Raw genomic sequence first — 15,070 nt, 5'->3', positions numbered from 1 at the left:
GAAACTAAAGATTTTTCGATAATCAATGTCCGAAAAAATTTGAAACATATAAATTGTTTATTGGATATTGTTGACCATTTCAATGTAGTCGCCACAGCTGAGAAATTTTTGTTCGAAACTGATGCTAATAAAGATTTATTTGCGGTTTTGCATATAACCAAAAAAATTAAATGAGTTAGTTATATTATCAATTGAAATAGCTATGGTTTAAAGATTTGACTATATGATTCTAAAAGATGATTTTATTGAAAAAATGTAAGTAAAATTATATTTCTAACAATAAGTGTATATAATATCACTGTTTTTATAAACATATTGTAGGTTTTGATTTTTTAATGAATATTTACGTTATTTTTTACTGTTTTGCGATATTGATAAAATCTGTATAAAGGCATATTTTTAAATTTTGATTGGGGAAGTACCAAAGTTTAGTCCGGCACTGGTTGTTGGATTGGCCAAAGAAGGATATTTGAAATCTTGTCTTCATGTTTGATATTCATTAGTAAGATTGTTCTTCTCTAGAAAGCTTCATATTTGTATACTTCACTTACTTCTCTGCAGGCCCTTGGGATGAGACTTTTGAGATGGATTGAGCGACCTGAATACAAAGTGAAGTCACATTGTAGAAAAATAATTACCGTTTGAGCTACCTTGCGACTTAATGAGTCTTTTTTTGGTTGGATGAAAGTATGAAACATTACAATAGGTATGATCGGATGGCTGGAAAACGGTAAGCATCTGCGGATATTATGCCATTTGCGTTTAGATTGTGTCTGAAAGGTTTTGCCCAGTTATAGTAAAACCAGTGTTAGTCCAGTTATGATGAAACTAGTTTTAGCGATTGCGTTTAGATTGTCTATAAAAGGTTTTATGAATAAAGGAACTTAAATGAGGAGAGCAATTGTAATGGTCGAGATCTCACAACGCTAAAACGATAACCATGATAAAATATGTAATCTTATGAAATAAAGGGAAAACTTAATTAGTGTTCAATTTCAAATAAGTAGATGTGTTTCAGTGTGGGGGATCGTGTGTTAGTGCTCTGTGCTCGTTCCTTTTGTTTAAACTCTCCTACAGGCTCGAATAAAATATTTCCACCACCTGGTTTTGGCATTTTCCGGTTCTAGACGGTTTAATATACTTCAAATTTTCCTTACCTATTTGGTTTACTCGATTAAATACGGATTTGCTCCGATGTATAATGCCCTTGGCCAACTTGGAGTGATTACATTTTCATCTCCACTTCTCCAGTGTACTGTGTATGCAGTATGCAGTCACATGAAACTGAGCCACTACCGTTAAAGGGGAATCAAATTAGTTGTCTATATTAATGGATCCACCTACTTGCTACAATAGTATCATTCCCAATTCATTTACGCATTTATGGAATATGCATTCCATATCGAGCCCTACCTATTACGTTACCAATCTTCAATTAGGTCTCAATGATCATGCATGTGTATTTCTTTGGAATCCCAATTAATACATCCATAGAAATGCGGTGGAGTTGTTAGGTCTTTTTATGCCCTTACTTACCTACCCATCACGGCACGGCATCCCTAGTCACTGGAATACTGCTTTTTGTTATATAAATAGTTAAATACCATGTTTTACTAATCGTCGGAATGGTCGTTCAAAAAAAAAAAAAAAAAAACTAATCGTCGGAATGAACCTAATCCGGTAACATGTTATATACCACGTGAATTACATATATAATAATTTTGCAGAAAATAGATTTTTGGTTTTGACAAATAAGATGGAGCCACTACTACACCAAGAACGTATGTTTAATATTAATTTGTTCTATACGAAAGATGATCGTGTATCCATATTTTAATTTTGTTAGAAATTTAACATCTCAAAAGAGAAAAATACCATGTAGAACATGAATCAGTCAACCACGAACTCAGATTCAGTGGTCGAGTGGCGCATAATTCCACGGAAGATCTGATTTCAAATCCATCGTCATTTAGATTATCCTAATTTGTGACCATCTGCCGCATGGAGTTTCTGTCTACGTGAACCCAGATGCAAGACTTCGTGGGATTAGTCGATCCGGGACCCCACATATATCAAAAGAGAAAAAAACATGAATCACTCACTCATTGCCAATTAACTTTGAACTGAATTTTTAGATTTTTATAAGTCGTCCAACAAAAGATGTTCTCAAAGCTTATAAATTTTGAGTTACATATAACATCTCAAATGTCTAGAATTGCTCAATATAATGCAATATAACATTTCCATGCACAAGGTTTCACGTTTCAAGATCTAGAAAACTGATTGATTATTTTATGTTTTTACCTCTTTGTATAAAAATACATTTCGTTTGACACGTTCATTAAGATTATTTTACCTAAGTAAGCTACTAGGGGTGGGTGTTCGGGTACCCGTTCGGGTTCGGATCGGGTATTTCGGTATAGGAGTATAATACTCGTTCGGGTATTTCTTTACTTCGGGTCGGATTCGGGTATTTTAGTTCGGGTTCGGGTATTTCGGGTCAGGTTTTCGGATATTTAGATTTTGGAAAAAAAATATTAAAATTTTCATTTCTCAAGTTTTTTTGTATTTAAAAAATATATATATTTCACTTAACTGATTTTTTAATTTTCTGACAATCGAATGATTAATAAATTTGAAGACAACATTTTACAAATAAAAGATAATAAATTGATTATTATTTTTAAATTTTGGATGTAACTTTTGTTAATGCATGAAATAAAAATCTTGACATACATTTTAAGTGAGTAAAAATTTCACCTTTTTCAATTATATGTAAATTATCTAATTTTGAACTATGTGCATAATAAAAATAAATATTTTGAATAAAATTAAAGAAGTAAACTAGGAATATAGACCTAAGTATACATATGTTCGGTTATCTTCGGATATCTATTCGGGTTCGGGTATTACCCGTTCGGGTTCGGATATCCAATATCTCCTAATTCAATACTCGTTCGGGTATTTTGCTATTTCGGTTCGATTTCGGTTCGGGTTTTTTCGGTCGGGTTCAGGTACGGGTTCGGGTATCGGGTAAAATGCCCACCCCTATAAGCTACATTGTCCTAAGTCAAAATCTATTCGCATTTAATTTGCACCCAAGTTAGGTATGTATGCGTATATAAATACATACCTACATGTGCTCTTGTAACACACACACCTCCATCATAAACAAAAAATAATCTCTACCATCAAAGCAAAACATGAGAGCCACTTTCACTAACTTGCTTATGCTTCTCTTCATTGCACTTGTTTGTGTAAATGTCGGTGCTAGGAAACTTATCTCCGGAGATACCCAATTCAAAGATGAAAAATTCCTTGGCGGCGGTGGAGCCGGTGGTGGCCTTGGTGGGCTAGGGATTGGAGCTAATATCAATGTTGGAGCTGGATTAGGGCTAGGTGGTGGAGTTGGCGGTGGTGGTGGACTCCTAGGCGGAGGTGGTGGACTCCTAGGAGGAGGTGGTTTAGGCGGAGATGGTCTAGGCGGAGATGGTTTAGGCGGAGGTGGTTTAGGCGGAGGTGCCGGTGGACTTGGTGGCGGTGGTGGCTTTCCTTGAACGTATAGTCAAGTGTTTGTGTGTGTGTCTGAGCTCATTCGCAGCTTATTTCCATTGTCATAATAAATTTAGAGTGGTTTAATCACATTTACATATTTTATTTCAACTTCAATGTTTTAATCGAGAAAGGCCTTAGCTAATAGCTACTACTTCTAGCGGTTATGGTCGGACTCGTAGTATGTGTAACGTCAAATATTATTATTGATTAGTGAAAAATTTCCGATTTTATTTACTGTGTGATTTTTTTTCCTCTTATGTACTACGAAATAGATTATTCTATTTGTCCATAACACATGCTTGAAATGCTTATCGTCACATGATTCTTGGTTGCAGAGAATCCAAGATTTTGATGATCATAAAGCGAAGTCAATATAACCAAATGACAAGTATAGAAACAGCTTGATTGTATCAAGTTAACATGTAGTTTGATTCCAAAGTGAGTTAAAATGTCACTTATATAGATAATTAATTTGCACATAAAATAATTATCATATCCAGTCAAGAAATTTATTTGGTCAAAGCATATGACAAAAGAAGTGTTACTTTGATGAATCCATATAAAACTTAGAAAGATAGAATATGCCTTATTCATATATCAAAGATTGGGTGGTGGTACCCTGACTCATATTCATAGAAGCCATGCTCTTGATTCCATTTTGAAATATTAATGGATCAAATTGCTAACAATAATTTCAACAAGAGAAAACTTTTTTTTTATAACAATCATTTCAACAAGAAAGTTGAATCAGAAAATAGAACAAACATCAAAACTTTTCTTTTTATGTTTTATTTTGATTTTACAAAAAATTGAAAAGAAGAAGATAAAGAGAGGACAATACTTACCACTCAATGGGGATGTGGTTGCTTTGGCTGATGATAACCTCCACCACCACCAACCCCTGGCTCTATTTTTTTTTAATTCACAATTTTAATTCATTTATAATTTTTTTTTAATCCCTAAAAAGTCCCTTTTGCCACTGAAACCGATATATTTATTTATTTATTTATTACCAAACCATCAGTTTATTGCAATAACAACACTACAAAGTAGTAGGATCAGGAATCTGGAAGAACTCCAGAGGCAAACACAAAGTCTCAACCTTTGTAAGATTTCTACACAACCCTTTTCATTTCTTCGTCTCGGATTTAATGTTTTCATCTCATATTATGATGTTTTTCTTCTTTATGAAAATATAAGTCCAATCTCATTGCTGTTACTGAGTTCCCAGATTGGTTTCAAATGTTCTGTAATGAATCTGAATCTTACAGTCAAGGCTTTATGGATTAAAAGTGTACTCCTTTTTTTTTCTGTATATTTGATTGTATTTTGATTAGTCTTGGATCAAACTGTTGATGTAGTTTGAGGCAGAGAAGATGAGAGGAGGGAGTCTATGGCAGCTAGGTCAATCCATGACCCGTCGTCTTGCTCAATCCGACAAGAAAGCTGTGTCACGCCGCTGCTTCGCCTCTGACGCCGACCTGAAAAAGACAGCTCTTTACGACTTCCACGTCGCACACGGTGGAAAGATGGTTCCTTTCGCTGGTTGGAGTATGCCGATTCAGTACAAAGACTCCATCATGGACTCAACCGTTAACTGCAGGGTCAATGGCAGTTTGTTTGATGTCGCGCATATGTGTGGTCTGAGCCTCAAGGGCAAAGACTGTGTTCCTTTCCTGGAGACGCTCGTGGTCGCTGACGTGGCTGGTTTGGCTCCTGGAACAGGGAGCTTGACGGTGTTCACAAACGAGAAAGGAGGTGCTATTGATGACTCGGTGATTACCAAAGTGACGGATGAGCATATCTATTTGGTGGTGAATGCTGGTTGTAGGGATAAGGATTTGGCTCATATTGAAGAGCACATGAAGGCTTTTAAATCCAAAGGTGGTGATGTCTCTTGGCATATCCATGATGAGAGATCTCTTCTCGCCCTTCAGGTTTGGCTTTTATTAAATTGAACCCAAAGATTGTCCCCTTCTTGTAGTTAGTTAATAGTAGTAATCTTGAACCTTGCGATGTATAGGGTCCTTTGGCTGCTCCGGTGCTTCAACACTTGACCAAAGAAGACTTAAGCAAGCTTTACTTTGGACAGTTCCAGATCCTGGACATTAATGGTTCCACTTGCTTCCTTACCAGGACCGGGTAACATCTCATGTTTCACTTTCAGCTTCGAGTCAGACGCTATAATAGTCCTGAGCATATAACCCGAAAACCGAACCAAAAAAGCAAAAACCGAACCAAAAAAACAATACCAAAATGAATTTACGAAATCCCGAACGGTTCCTATTTTAACCCGAAAAATCAAAACCGAACGGATATCTGAATATTCCAAATATTATAAAATATTAGTTATTATAATTTTTATATATAAATATAAAATCCAAAAAGTATCCAAAAGACTCGAATTACCCAAACTGAAAACCGGAATGCTCAGCACTATGCTATACTATCTTTTTGTTTCTTGGTTCAGCTAGAAAGAGTTATGTTTTTTTGGGTTTTCAGGTATACTGGGGAAGATGGGTTTGAGATCTCGGTTCCATCGGAGCATGCAGTTGATTTAGCCAAAGCAATCTTGGAGAAATCCGAGGGAAAAGTAAGGCTCACAGGTCTAGGAGCAAGAGACAGTCTGAGGCTAGAAGCAGGGCTTTGTCTCTACGGCAATGACATGGAGCAACACATTTCTCCTGTCGAAGCTGGACTCACATGGGCCATAGGTAAGCGTAGAAGAGCCGAAGGAGGGTTTCTCGGAGCTGATGTGATCCTCAAACAGCTTCAAGATGGACCAACGATCAGAAGGGTTGGATTCTTCTCTTCGGGACCACCAGCAAGGTCGCATAGCGAGGTGCATGATGAGAGTGGTAACAAGATTGGAGAGATCACGAGTGGTGGGTTTAGTCCCAACTTGAAGAAGAACATAGCTATGGGGTATGTTAAGTCGGGTCAGCACAAGAACGGGACCAAAGTCAAGATCTTGGTCCGTGGGAAGCCTTATGAAGGCAACATCACTAAGATGCCGTTCGTGGCTACCAAATACTACAAGCCGTCATGATATGTGGGCGTGTCTTCTTTGTCTATGACATTGTGTTTCTTGCTTTTGCTAAATGACTTCTGTGTTTCTTTTGTTCTGATTTGGCCTAAAAGTGTACGTTCTTTTTGCCAAGAGGGCATTTGCTTATTTCACTGTTACCGAAATAAAATTTTAACACATCTGAAACACGAAACTAAATTAATGAACTGAATAGATATGTGAATCAAATTTTATACTTCAAAAGTTATACTTAACTGAATAAACAGACGCAGGCTGGTTCCGGGCTCAGGGGGATTAGTCGGTTGGCCACGGCCGCCGGATCACCTCCTGATTATTCAAAAAAAAAAAAAAAAACTGAATAAACATAACTTATATCTAAAAATGAATTCTCTAAAATTATTGTTTATTTTAATGCTTTTACTTGAAAAATAACTTAAAAAAAAAAATCCAAATCATCTGAAATTTATATGAACCAAATCTAATTATTGTGGTCAATGTTGGTTTCTAGTTTTATCATCCGAACCCAACCAATCCGAATTTTCCTTGGTTCTAGAATCTCTTAACATTAAATAACCCAAACCGAACTGAATAGCCGAATGCTAACCAGTTTCTTAAAACGACAACATTTCGGTATCAGTACGCAAAGGAGCAGATGATAGATAAAAGTAAAACATAAACAAGCCGTCGTGTCCTCTTTACCTCAGCTCCGGCGATGGGTTTACACACACTGAGACTCGCCACCACGGTTCCTATGACTTTCTCCACATTAACCTCTCGCCTCTTCCTCAAGCCAATTCCTCCCAATACTCTACAAAAAGTTGGTGTATTTTCCCGCCATGTTCACCCGCGTAAGCCTTTCCTCGCCAGGACCTTCTCCGCTCCCGCCGCCGTACAAGAGATTCAACCCACGCAAGCTTCGGATTCCTCTGCGAGGCCTCAGTGGAAAGCCTCCATTGACTTCAAGTGGATAAGGGATAACAAGGAAGCGATTGGAATCAATATCAAGAACAGGAACTCGAATGCTGATCTGGGAGCTGTGATCGAGCTCTACGAGAACATGGTCAATCTCCAAAAGGTTATCTAAACCTTCACTCCTCTTACCAATTAGCTCAATTTCAAAGTTGGGGTTTTTTTTTCTAGTTATGTAAAGTCAGCTACTTTGTTAGTTTCTGGATAGTTTACTCGTTGAGTGTTCTTGGTAGAATTCAACTTTTATATTTCTTCTCTATGTTCAGCTAATCAAACGCTTGTAGATAGCAGGAAGTCGAGGGGATTCGTGAGGAAAGAAACAACGTTGCCAAGAAGATGAAAGGGAAGCTTGAACCTTCTGAACGTGAGAGACTCGTTGAAGAAGGTAAAACGAGAGGATTCATTTTTTGGTGTTTGTCAGGCTGTGTTTAAAGATAATTGAGGGGGTCTCGTTTTTCAGGTAAAAGTCTCAAGGAAAGTCTTGTAACTCTGGAAGAAGACCTCGCGAAGCTTCAAGATGAGCTCCAACAAGTTGGGCGGTCTATACCGAATATGACTCACCCTGATGTTCCTGTTGGTGGAGAGGATTCATCGGCAGTTAGAAAGGAGGTAGTTTTGTTTGGTCATCATAACTCCACTGAGCTGTTTAATTTTCCTGTGATGCGCCTTCCTAGTAACATTCGTAATGTTCTTTGTAGGTTGGTAGTCCACGTGAGTTTAGTTTCCCAATCAAGGATCATCTTCAGCTTGGGAAGGATCTTGATCTCATTGATTTTGACTCTGCTTCAGAGGTATATGCTTTGTCTATGTAAAGGTATCATGTTTGGCTTTTGCTGATAGGCCAGTGTCTCATCGAAATATCAATTTATCCTACACTGAAACACATCAAGTGAACTTCTTTTCCCCCAGTAAATAGTTTTGATGATCAGCTAATTTTTCTATACGTGCAATTGTATTTAGGTTTTAGCTTAGCTTCGACATTTTGAGTATATTTTATTAAAAAAGATGAGGTGAAGTAACTGCCTTGCTTTTACACTATTCTAGGTAAGTGGTTCAAAGTTTTTCTATTTGAAGAATGAAGCAGTGTTATTGGAGATGGCCCTCCTTAACTGGACCTTATCAGAAGTCATGAAGAAGGGTTTTACTCCCCTAACAACCCCTGAGATAGTGAGATCTTCGATTGTTGAGAAATGCGGTTTCCAACCTCGTGGAGATAACACTCAGGTTCCTTCTATACTTGTGTGTTTGTTCTTATTGATAAGCCAAAAACCTTTTTTTATCTGTTACCAATCGTATTTCTATTTCGCTGGATAGGTTTATTCTATAGATGGAACTGACCAATGTCTCATTGGCACCGCTGAAATTCCCGTAGGAGGAATCCACATGGATTCTATTCTTCTTGAATCAGCACTACCTTTGAAATACATAGCATTCTCTCATTGTTTCCGAACTGAAGCTGGTGCAGCTGGTGCCGCTACAAAGTAAGTTAGCTTCTGCCTGTTCTTGGCTTCTTCAGTAGCCGCATAGGTGTACTAAACATCCGTATCTTCTTGAATTTTTTTGCAGAGGTCTTTACCGAGTTCATCAGTTCAGCAAAGCAGAAATGTTTGTCCTGTGCCGACCTGAAGATAGTGAAACCTTCCACAACGAACTTATTCAGATCGAAGAAGATCTGTTTACTTCTTTAGGATTACACTTCAAGTAAGTAACTGAATTTGAATCCAGAGTTTTTGTCTTTCAGAAAATCTAATTTTGTCTTTGCAGAACATTGGACATGGCCACAGCAGATTTAGGCGCTCCAGCTTACCGCAAGTTTGACATTGAAGCATGGATGCCCGGTTTAGGAAGATATGGCGAGGTAGATATTACAAAACCCTTATCTTGCCTGATCACTAGAACTGAATCTTACTTTCTTCTATGAACTTACTGTTTTAACTGCTGAACTAGATATCAAGCGCATCTAACTGCACGGATTACCAAAGCCGGAGACTGGGAATACGTTACCGCCCATCTGAACCGCTTCAGACGGGTCCTAAGAAAGGCAAAGCCAGTCTTCCGGCTACTAAGTTTGTGCACACTCTAAACGCTACAGCGTGTGCTGTCCCAAGGATGATGGTGTGTTTGCTGGAGAATTACCAGCAAGAAGATGGGTCCGTCGTCATCCCTGAGCCTCTTAGGCCTTTCATGGGAGGCATTGAGCTTATTAAACCCAAGCTTAGATAAGTTTTAAAGGCTAGCTCTAAGCTGAGTCTTGTTGTAACTCATGATCTGAGGTTTGCGGGCATACATTATACAGTTCACATGCGTTGAGTTTTGTTGTGTTTTTTTCTTCAATTGTATAATAGAAATGGTATTTACCTTTCCTTTTCACTTATTTGTATATACCAAACTTTATTCCATAATATCTGAGGATATTGCTGCAAACCAAACATTATCTTCATTTCATAATACAAAATCTTTCACAAAAGTCACAAATCTTGCCAAATACGAAGGAGCTAGAATCCTGCAGAAACAACAAAACTGGTTTGTTCTCTGGACTAACCACAAGTATCCGTTAATTTTGCCGTTAGGAAAGGTAAACCAACGTCTTGATTCTCTGATGAAACAACTAAGGTGCTGAAAACTTTTTAAATCAAGTGAATGGATAGAAGTTTGAGAAGAGAAGAGTGCCAAGTAGGATATAGGCTGCACAATATGACCATATCAAGTATTCCCATTTCCTATGCTTAGGAGATGCAATTAAATGAGATGCAAACCAGTAAAGAGAAGGGCTCGCTGACAAGAACCGTGTTGCAACCTGCAATAATCACAACACACACACACATGAGGACAGTGAACAACTATCACACAAGAACCTCTATGTCATCTTCTGTACATGTTTATGTTTTTGGTTTTGGTTTTGGGGAATGTAACCTGAACATGCATGATGAAGAACGCTGTAGCTGTCATTAGACACAAGTGTACGACAAATGGAAAAACATCAGCTGAAAAGCATCCTGATGTAGCTGGCGAGTTGGATTTCGCAGCTGCATTGGTGACAACCACATCCTTCTTTTTACTCGGTCTTCTCTGCCTAATGTCACGGTTCCCTACTCAGAAAACACACAGAGGATCGATCAGTTTTGGAACTATAAAATTCCATAAGTGAAGACACTCATACCATCATTTGATGAACTTTTAACAGCTGGTTCAAGTGCATCATCCTTAAGAGAATAAAGCTTTGCAGAAGATCTCTTTTCTTTCTCGGTAGCTTGAAATCCCAAGGAAATGAAGAGCTCAGGTCGAGTCTTCATGTAACTTACAACTGAACACACAGCTAGAGACAAAATTGGGGAAGCGAGCAGAAAGTTTGGGAGCTGTTTAAACCGAAAGTATCTAAGGAACCCTACTCCCCTGTCACAATTCATGTCATCGAGAACGTTAAGACCTCGTAATCAAATAGAGTGAACGGAAACTTGCAAGAATAAGAAAAAAAGTTTCAAACTTACCAGTAATGACTTTGAATGAAGTTGTACAGCAAAGGCACCCTTGCTTTGCACCAAGGCCTTAATTCATCAAGCGTATGTCCATGACATATGTTATAGTATCCGTATGCTTGAAATGCAACAAAAGGAAGACAAATGCATACGCATCGAAGAAATCCAGTAACTAAAACCTGCACAGACAAATGAGAAGAGAAACAAATCACTATAATACCCCCAGAGAATTACAAATGTTTTGACTTGAGACCATAACTTCGGAAACTTGATTGAAGTATGTATTAACTCACTCACACAAACACGCCTTTTCAGATACAAAGCCTCATATGCTCGATGCATAGTTTGGAAACAGATATAGCCAGCATTAAGAATTCCATTGGACCTTGCACAACCGGAGAGTGCAAACCAGAGAACTGCTGCATTGCTGGCACCAGATAACAAGTGATACAATCCTCCAATTGAAAACAGAGCATACAGGCTTTCTGAATATCTGAAAGTTAAATGGAAACAGTCCAATCTTCAGTTAGTTACCATTCTTATAAGATTGAACATTTTACCCTCCAAAAGTCAATAAAAATAACATTGATTGAATACACTTACATTGATGAATAGAATATGGACGCCGGATTGAAACAGAACATAACTGAAGCTCTGAATGATGCCTCAGTATCCTTCAAGATAATAACTGAAACCCTGTTAGCAAAGACTAATGTAAGACACTAATAAGAGCAACTCAAAAACTGTTGATTGCTTACGCAAGATGGCACCTGAAGAGATAGATAGCAGCAAACACGAAGGCCAAGTTGCTGACGACGTAACCAGACAACACCATTACACCTCGAAGACCAATCAACGGAACCAAAGGCGCAAAAACTGAATCAAAGGACACATCTTTCTGATCAGTGAGAAGAGAACTCGTAGGGATCCAAAAGGGAACAGAAACTACTGAAAAGGTTACCAGTGCGAGAGAGAAGAGAGATGAAGAAGGGAAGGAGAGGCAAGAAGGCGTAAGTCTGCTCATACTCGTACCCGCACTGACTGATCCTGAGGAAGTACACGCTGTCCCAAACGACGCTGTTCTCAAGCGTCTTCGAGAATGCATCGAGTGGAGGAGGAGAGTCTTCGGTGACTTCTTTGTGGTGCAGGCAAGGCGGGTTGAGCACGGCGGATGTATCGTACGGTTGGAGGAAGCTCCGCCACAGAATGGTTAAGAAGAGAACGAGGAGTCGCGAGAAGACGGCGTATTTGATCAAGACGAACTCTTTCCTGGATTTCGAGTTTGATTCCATTGCTTACGTACGTGATCCTCTTCGAGAAATACGATCCCGAAGAGTGTATCAAAGCCTTCCTTCCTTTTTTTTGGGTCAAATCCGAACAGAAGTAGCTTTCAGTAATTCTCCGACAGCGTAGCTCGGACGGAGAAGCAAAAAAACGAATTTAAGATTCAAACCCTCTGAACGATAAAGAGGTTTTTCGGTTTGCTCAAGAATCGACCCGTACCGGTTTAATCAGAAGGACCAGTTACGATTTCGAATATTATATCTGGACCATACAGACCGGTTAAAAAGGCAAACGCGCCATGTCATCAAGACATGTCACCAAGACTCGTCACAGAGCCAATCACGTGAGGCCAGAGCGTATATGAGTCATAAATAACATTTCGACAACAGATCAAAAACTAAGAAAAAAAAAAACTAATAAAGACAATAATTCACTCCTCTGGATCATCGTCTATCTTCTGGTTCTGGTTCTCAGATCCTTGAATCGAGAAGAAGCATTTGAACACTCGTATCAGGTTAGTTCAAAATCTGGACTTGAAGTTTATGTTTTTCGTTATATATGTATACTTGGTGCAAGGGGATAGATATAGCTTATTTGAAATCGAAATTGTTTTATTGAAATCAGATCTTTTGATTTCTTTCAAAATTAAGATTATACGATAATTCGAAATTAATTTTATTATTAGTTGCAGTGAGATTTTTTTGTAATTGGAGAAGAAGGAACCAGGGCGGAGATGGTGAAGATGACATTGATAGCTCGTGTTACTGACGGTTTGCCTCTAGCAGAGGGACTCGACGATGGTCGTGACTTGCCAGATTCAGACATGTATAAGCAACAGGTTAAGTCTCTGTTCAAGAATCTCTCCCGAGGTCATAACGAAGCTTCACGAATGTCTGTTGAAACTGGCCCTTATGTTTTCCAGTATCCTTCTCAACATCTCCAATCGATTTCGATAGATTTTTCATGTTGATATTTGATTTTAAGAGTAGTTGCATCTGTCTCTATCTACAGTAGTCTCTCTTTCTCGTAGGTTTGCACCAGTTAATTGCCTTATCATGTGTGATTATTTGTCATGTGCATATCCATCCATGTCATTCCTTGATCAGAGAACTTCAGTTACATCATAGAAGGACGTGTTTGCTACTTGACGATGTGTGACCGCTCTTACCCGAAGAAACTCGCGTTCCAGTACCTGGAAGATCTCAAGAATGAGTTCGAACGTGTCAATGGGCCTAACATTGAAACAGCTGCTAGACCTTATGCTTTTATTAAATTTGGTATGTGTTTTGTAGACTACTAGACTAGACTCTCTACCGAATTCAATGGAAACATTCTTTTATGGATTTCTCACTCTCTTTTTTTTGGGGGGGGGGGTTGTAGATACTTTCATACAGAAAACCAAGAAACTGTACCAAGACACTCGTACGCAACGAAATATCGCCAAGTTGAATGATGAACTCTATGAGGTCCATCAGATAATGACGCGGAATGTGCAGGAAGTCTTAGGTGTTGGTGAAAAGCTGGACCGTAAGCCCACCCCCCTATCTACTCTTTCTCATGTGATCATATTCATTACACTTTTTTGAATCAGGAGAATAGTAGTTGTGGGCATTTTTTTTTAATAATCAGCAAAGCAATATGCTCATCCGCTTTTTGTTTTTTTCTTAATGCAGAGGTGAGCGAGATGTCGAGTAGGCTAACTTCTGAATCTCGTATATATGCTGATAAAGCTAAAGATTTGAATCGCCAGGTGAGTTTGATTGTATATTCCCTTACACTAGACAATGCAACAATACTGGTCACTTGTTACGATCATGTTTAGTTTATATAGCTCAAGGTTTGGGTTTTGAATTGATTTTGGTAAACCAGGCTTTGATCAGGAAATGGGCACCAGTAGCGATCGTGTTGGGTGTAGTTTTCCTTCTTTTCTGGGTCAAGAACAAGCTATGGTAAAAGAGAGGAGGAACCTAAGGCTATTTTCGTAATTTAGCAGACTTTTCCGGACATATATCAGCCTGATTCCGGCACCCACCAAAATATCTTCTTTCTTTCAAAACAGAAACTTCGACACATTTTGTACTTCTGTAGTATGCAAACTGTTATGAGACTGCTCATATTATCATCATCCGTTTATACACTTTAAACTTGATTCTCAAATTTCTCAAATGTCCTTTTATCGATGGCAATAACCTTATCATCTCATTTCCGAAGCAAGCTCGTCCCAAGATAAACAAAACTGAGTTTTAGTGATCATATATGTGGTGTACGTTGCGACTCTTTCATCTTCTCACGTATCGTAAGAAACTTATTGACTTTTCAGACTAAGCAAATGCAAGGATGGTTCGGTTTATCACCTATTAATCTACACGGAAGAGAAGACCTCAACGAAAACAAACTCGGTCCATTATTTTTGACATATTCAGAGTTCAAGGTCCTATTGGAAGAAGGAAAAGGAGTCGGCGAGGGAAATGAACTAAACTTTAGGGACTAATAGTATAAATCTACAGAAGTTCAAAAGCAAAGGTAGTAGATAACCAAACCAAAAAATATATGAAACCGAAATCTTCAAAAAAACTGAATAATTTCTATATTTTTATATCTGAAGTAACAAAACTAAATTGAAACCGAATCGAAAACCAAACGGATATCCTAATATATAAAAATGTTATAACATAAATAACTATATTTATAATTTAAAAATCTATTAAAAGTATTCAAAAATATTTTTAAAAAAATTAATAAAAAATATCTGAAAATT

At 38.1% G+C, this 15,070-nt stretch overlaps 5 protein-coding genes across 9 annotated transcripts in view; 4 read left to right on the top strand and 1 right to left on the bottom strand.

Annotated features, from left to right (window-relative positions):
* Positions 1-3,138: 3,138 nt before the first annotated feature.
* On the top strand, positions 3,139-3,785 carry LOC108829179 (uncharacterized). 2 transcript variants are annotated; one of them, XM_057011038.1, is made up of 2 exons: positions 3,139-3,438; positions 3,475-3,785. In XM_057011038.1, the coding sequence occupies exons 1-2, from the start codon at positions 3,204-3,206 to the stop codon at positions 3,555-3,557; spliced, it is 318 nt and encodes a 105-aa protein (XP_056867018.1). In that variant the 5' UTR covers positions 3,139-3,203; the 3' UTR covers positions 3,558-3,785. The 2 variants fall into 2 exon arrangements, with proteins under 2 accessions (XP_056867018.1, XP_018458350.1); XM_018602848.2 differs by having other exon boundaries at positions 3,140-3,785.
* A 717-nt stretch (positions 3,786-4,502) lies between these two features.
* LOC108829191 (aminomethyltransferase, mitochondrial) lies at positions 4,503-6,730 on the top strand. The gene is made up of 4 exons (XM_018602857.2): positions 4,503-4,661; positions 4,917-5,492; positions 5,579-5,697; positions 6,058-6,730. The coding sequence occupies exons 2-4, from the start codon at positions 4,932-4,934 to the stop codon at positions 6,602-6,604; spliced, it is 1,227 nt and encodes a 408-aa protein (XP_018458359.1). The 5' UTR covers positions 4,503-4,661; positions 4,917-4,931; the 3' UTR covers positions 6,605-6,730.
* A 467-nt stretch (positions 6,731-7,197) lies between these two features.
* LOC108829137 (serine--tRNA ligase, chloroplastic/mitochondrial) lies at positions 7,198-9,920 on the top strand. 2 transcript variants are annotated; one of them, XM_018602798.2, is made up of 9 exons: positions 7,198-7,658; positions 7,844-7,937; positions 8,013-8,161; positions 8,251-8,343; positions 8,597-8,776; positions 8,867-9,033; positions 9,119-9,253; positions 9,317-9,409; positions 9,524-9,635. In XM_018602798.2, the coding sequence occupies exons 1-9, from the start codon at positions 7,296-7,298 to the stop codon at positions 9,633-9,635; spliced, it is 1,386 nt and encodes a 461-aa protein (XP_018458300.1). In that variant the 5' UTR covers positions 7,198-7,295. The 2 variants fall into 2 exon arrangements, with proteins under 2 accessions (XP_018458300.1, XP_018458299.1); XM_018602797.2 differs by having other exon boundaries at positions 7,202-7,658; positions 9,317-9,410; positions 9,500-9,920.
* A 50-nt stretch (positions 9,921-9,970) lies between these two features.
* Positions 9,971-12,432, bottom strand: LOC108834182 (uncharacterized). Its single transcript, XM_056986456.1, has 8 exons — positions 11,990-12,432; positions 11,799-11,904; positions 11,632-11,724; positions 11,326-11,521; positions 11,041-11,207; positions 10,713-10,945; positions 10,466-10,641; positions 9,971-10,349 (listed from the first exon to the last, which is right to left on the bottom strand). The coding sequence occupies exons 1-8, from the start codon at positions 12,318-12,320 to the stop codon at positions 10,185-10,187; spliced, it is 1,467 nt and encodes a 488-aa protein (XP_056842436.1). The 5' UTR covers positions 12,321-12,432; the 3' UTR covers positions 9,971-10,184.
* A 256-nt stretch (positions 12,433-12,688) lies between these two features.
* The window catches only part of LOC108829134 (25.3 kDa vesicle transport protein SEC22-1), a 57,317-nt gene continuing 54,935 nt past the window's right edge, over positions 12,689-15,070 (top strand). The window contains exons 1-6 of one of the 3 annotated variants that reach the window (XM_018602794.2): positions 12,689-12,826; positions 13,004-13,233; positions 13,429-13,589; positions 13,693-13,839; positions 13,986-14,062; positions 14,182-14,463. In XM_018602794.2, coding sequence (XP_018458296.1) covers positions 13,046-13,233; positions 13,429-13,589; positions 13,693-13,839; positions 13,986-14,062; positions 14,182-14,265 — 657 coding nt within the window. In that variant the 5' untranslated portion in view covers positions 12,689-12,826; positions 13,004-13,045 and the 3' untranslated portion in view covers positions 14,266-14,463. Of the gene's footprint in view, positions 12,827-12,997; positions 13,234-13,428; positions 13,590-13,692; positions 13,840-13,985; positions 14,063-14,181; positions 14,464-15,070 lie in introns of those variants that run through there. The other 2 variants (XM_057011154.1, XM_018602793.2) reach the window with 2 other exon arrangements.

This window comes from Raphanus sativus, chromosome 5 (assembly GCF_000801105.2).
Source record: "Raphanus sativus cultivar WK10039 chromosome 5, ASM80110v3, whole genome shotgun sequence".
Taxonomy (NCBI): domain Eukaryota; kingdom Viridiplantae; phylum Streptophyta; class Magnoliopsida; order Brassicales; family Brassicaceae; genus Raphanus; species Raphanus sativus.
This window is presented reverse-complemented; position numbering and strand designations above follow the sequence as displayed.

Excerpts from the sequence above, each read along its gene's own strand:
- LOC108829191 (XM_018602857.2), top strand. The coding sequence starts at position 4,932 with ATGAGAGGAGGGAGTCTATGGCAGCTAGGTCAATCCATGACCCGTCGT. Across the intron at positions 5,493-5,578 it reads GATCTCTTCTCGCCCTTCAG|GGTCCTTTGGCTGCTCCGGT; the intron begins GTTTGGCTTTTA and ends TGCGATGTATAG. Across the intron at positions 5,698-6,057 it reads TGCTTCCTTACCAGGACCGG|GTATACTGGGGAAGATGGGT; the intron begins GTAACATCTCAT and ends TTGGGTTTTCAG.
- LOC108829137 (XM_018602797.2), top strand. The coding sequence starts at position 7,296 with ATGGGTTTACACACACTGAGACTCGCCACCACGGTTCCTATGACTTTC. Across the intron at positions 9,034-9,118 it reads GCAGCTGGTGCCGCTACAAA|AGGTCTTTACCGAGTTCATC; the intron begins GTAAGTTAGCTT and ends ATTTTTTTGCAG. Across the intron at positions 9,411-9,499 it reads GTTTAGGAAGATATGGCGAG|ATATCAAGCGCATCTAACTG; the intron begins GTAGATATTACA and ends CTGCTGAACTAG.
- LOC108829179 (XM_018602848.2), top strand. The coding sequence starts at position 3,204 with ATGAGAGCCACTTTCACTAACTTGCTTATGCTTCTCTTCATTGCACTT.
- LOC108834182 (XM_056986456.1), bottom strand. The coding sequence starts at position 12,320 with ATGGAATCAAACTCGAAATCCAGGAAAGAGTTCGTCTTGATCAAATAC. Across the intron at positions 11,522-11,631 it reads TCCATATTCTATTCATCAAT|ATATTCAGAAAGCCTGTATG; the intron begins GTAAGTGTATTC and ends TTTAACTTTCAG. Across the intron at positions 11,208-11,325 it reads ATCTGAAAAGGCGTGTTTGT|GTTTTAGTTACTGGATTTCT; the intron begins GTGAGTGAGTTA and ends TTGTCTGTGCAG.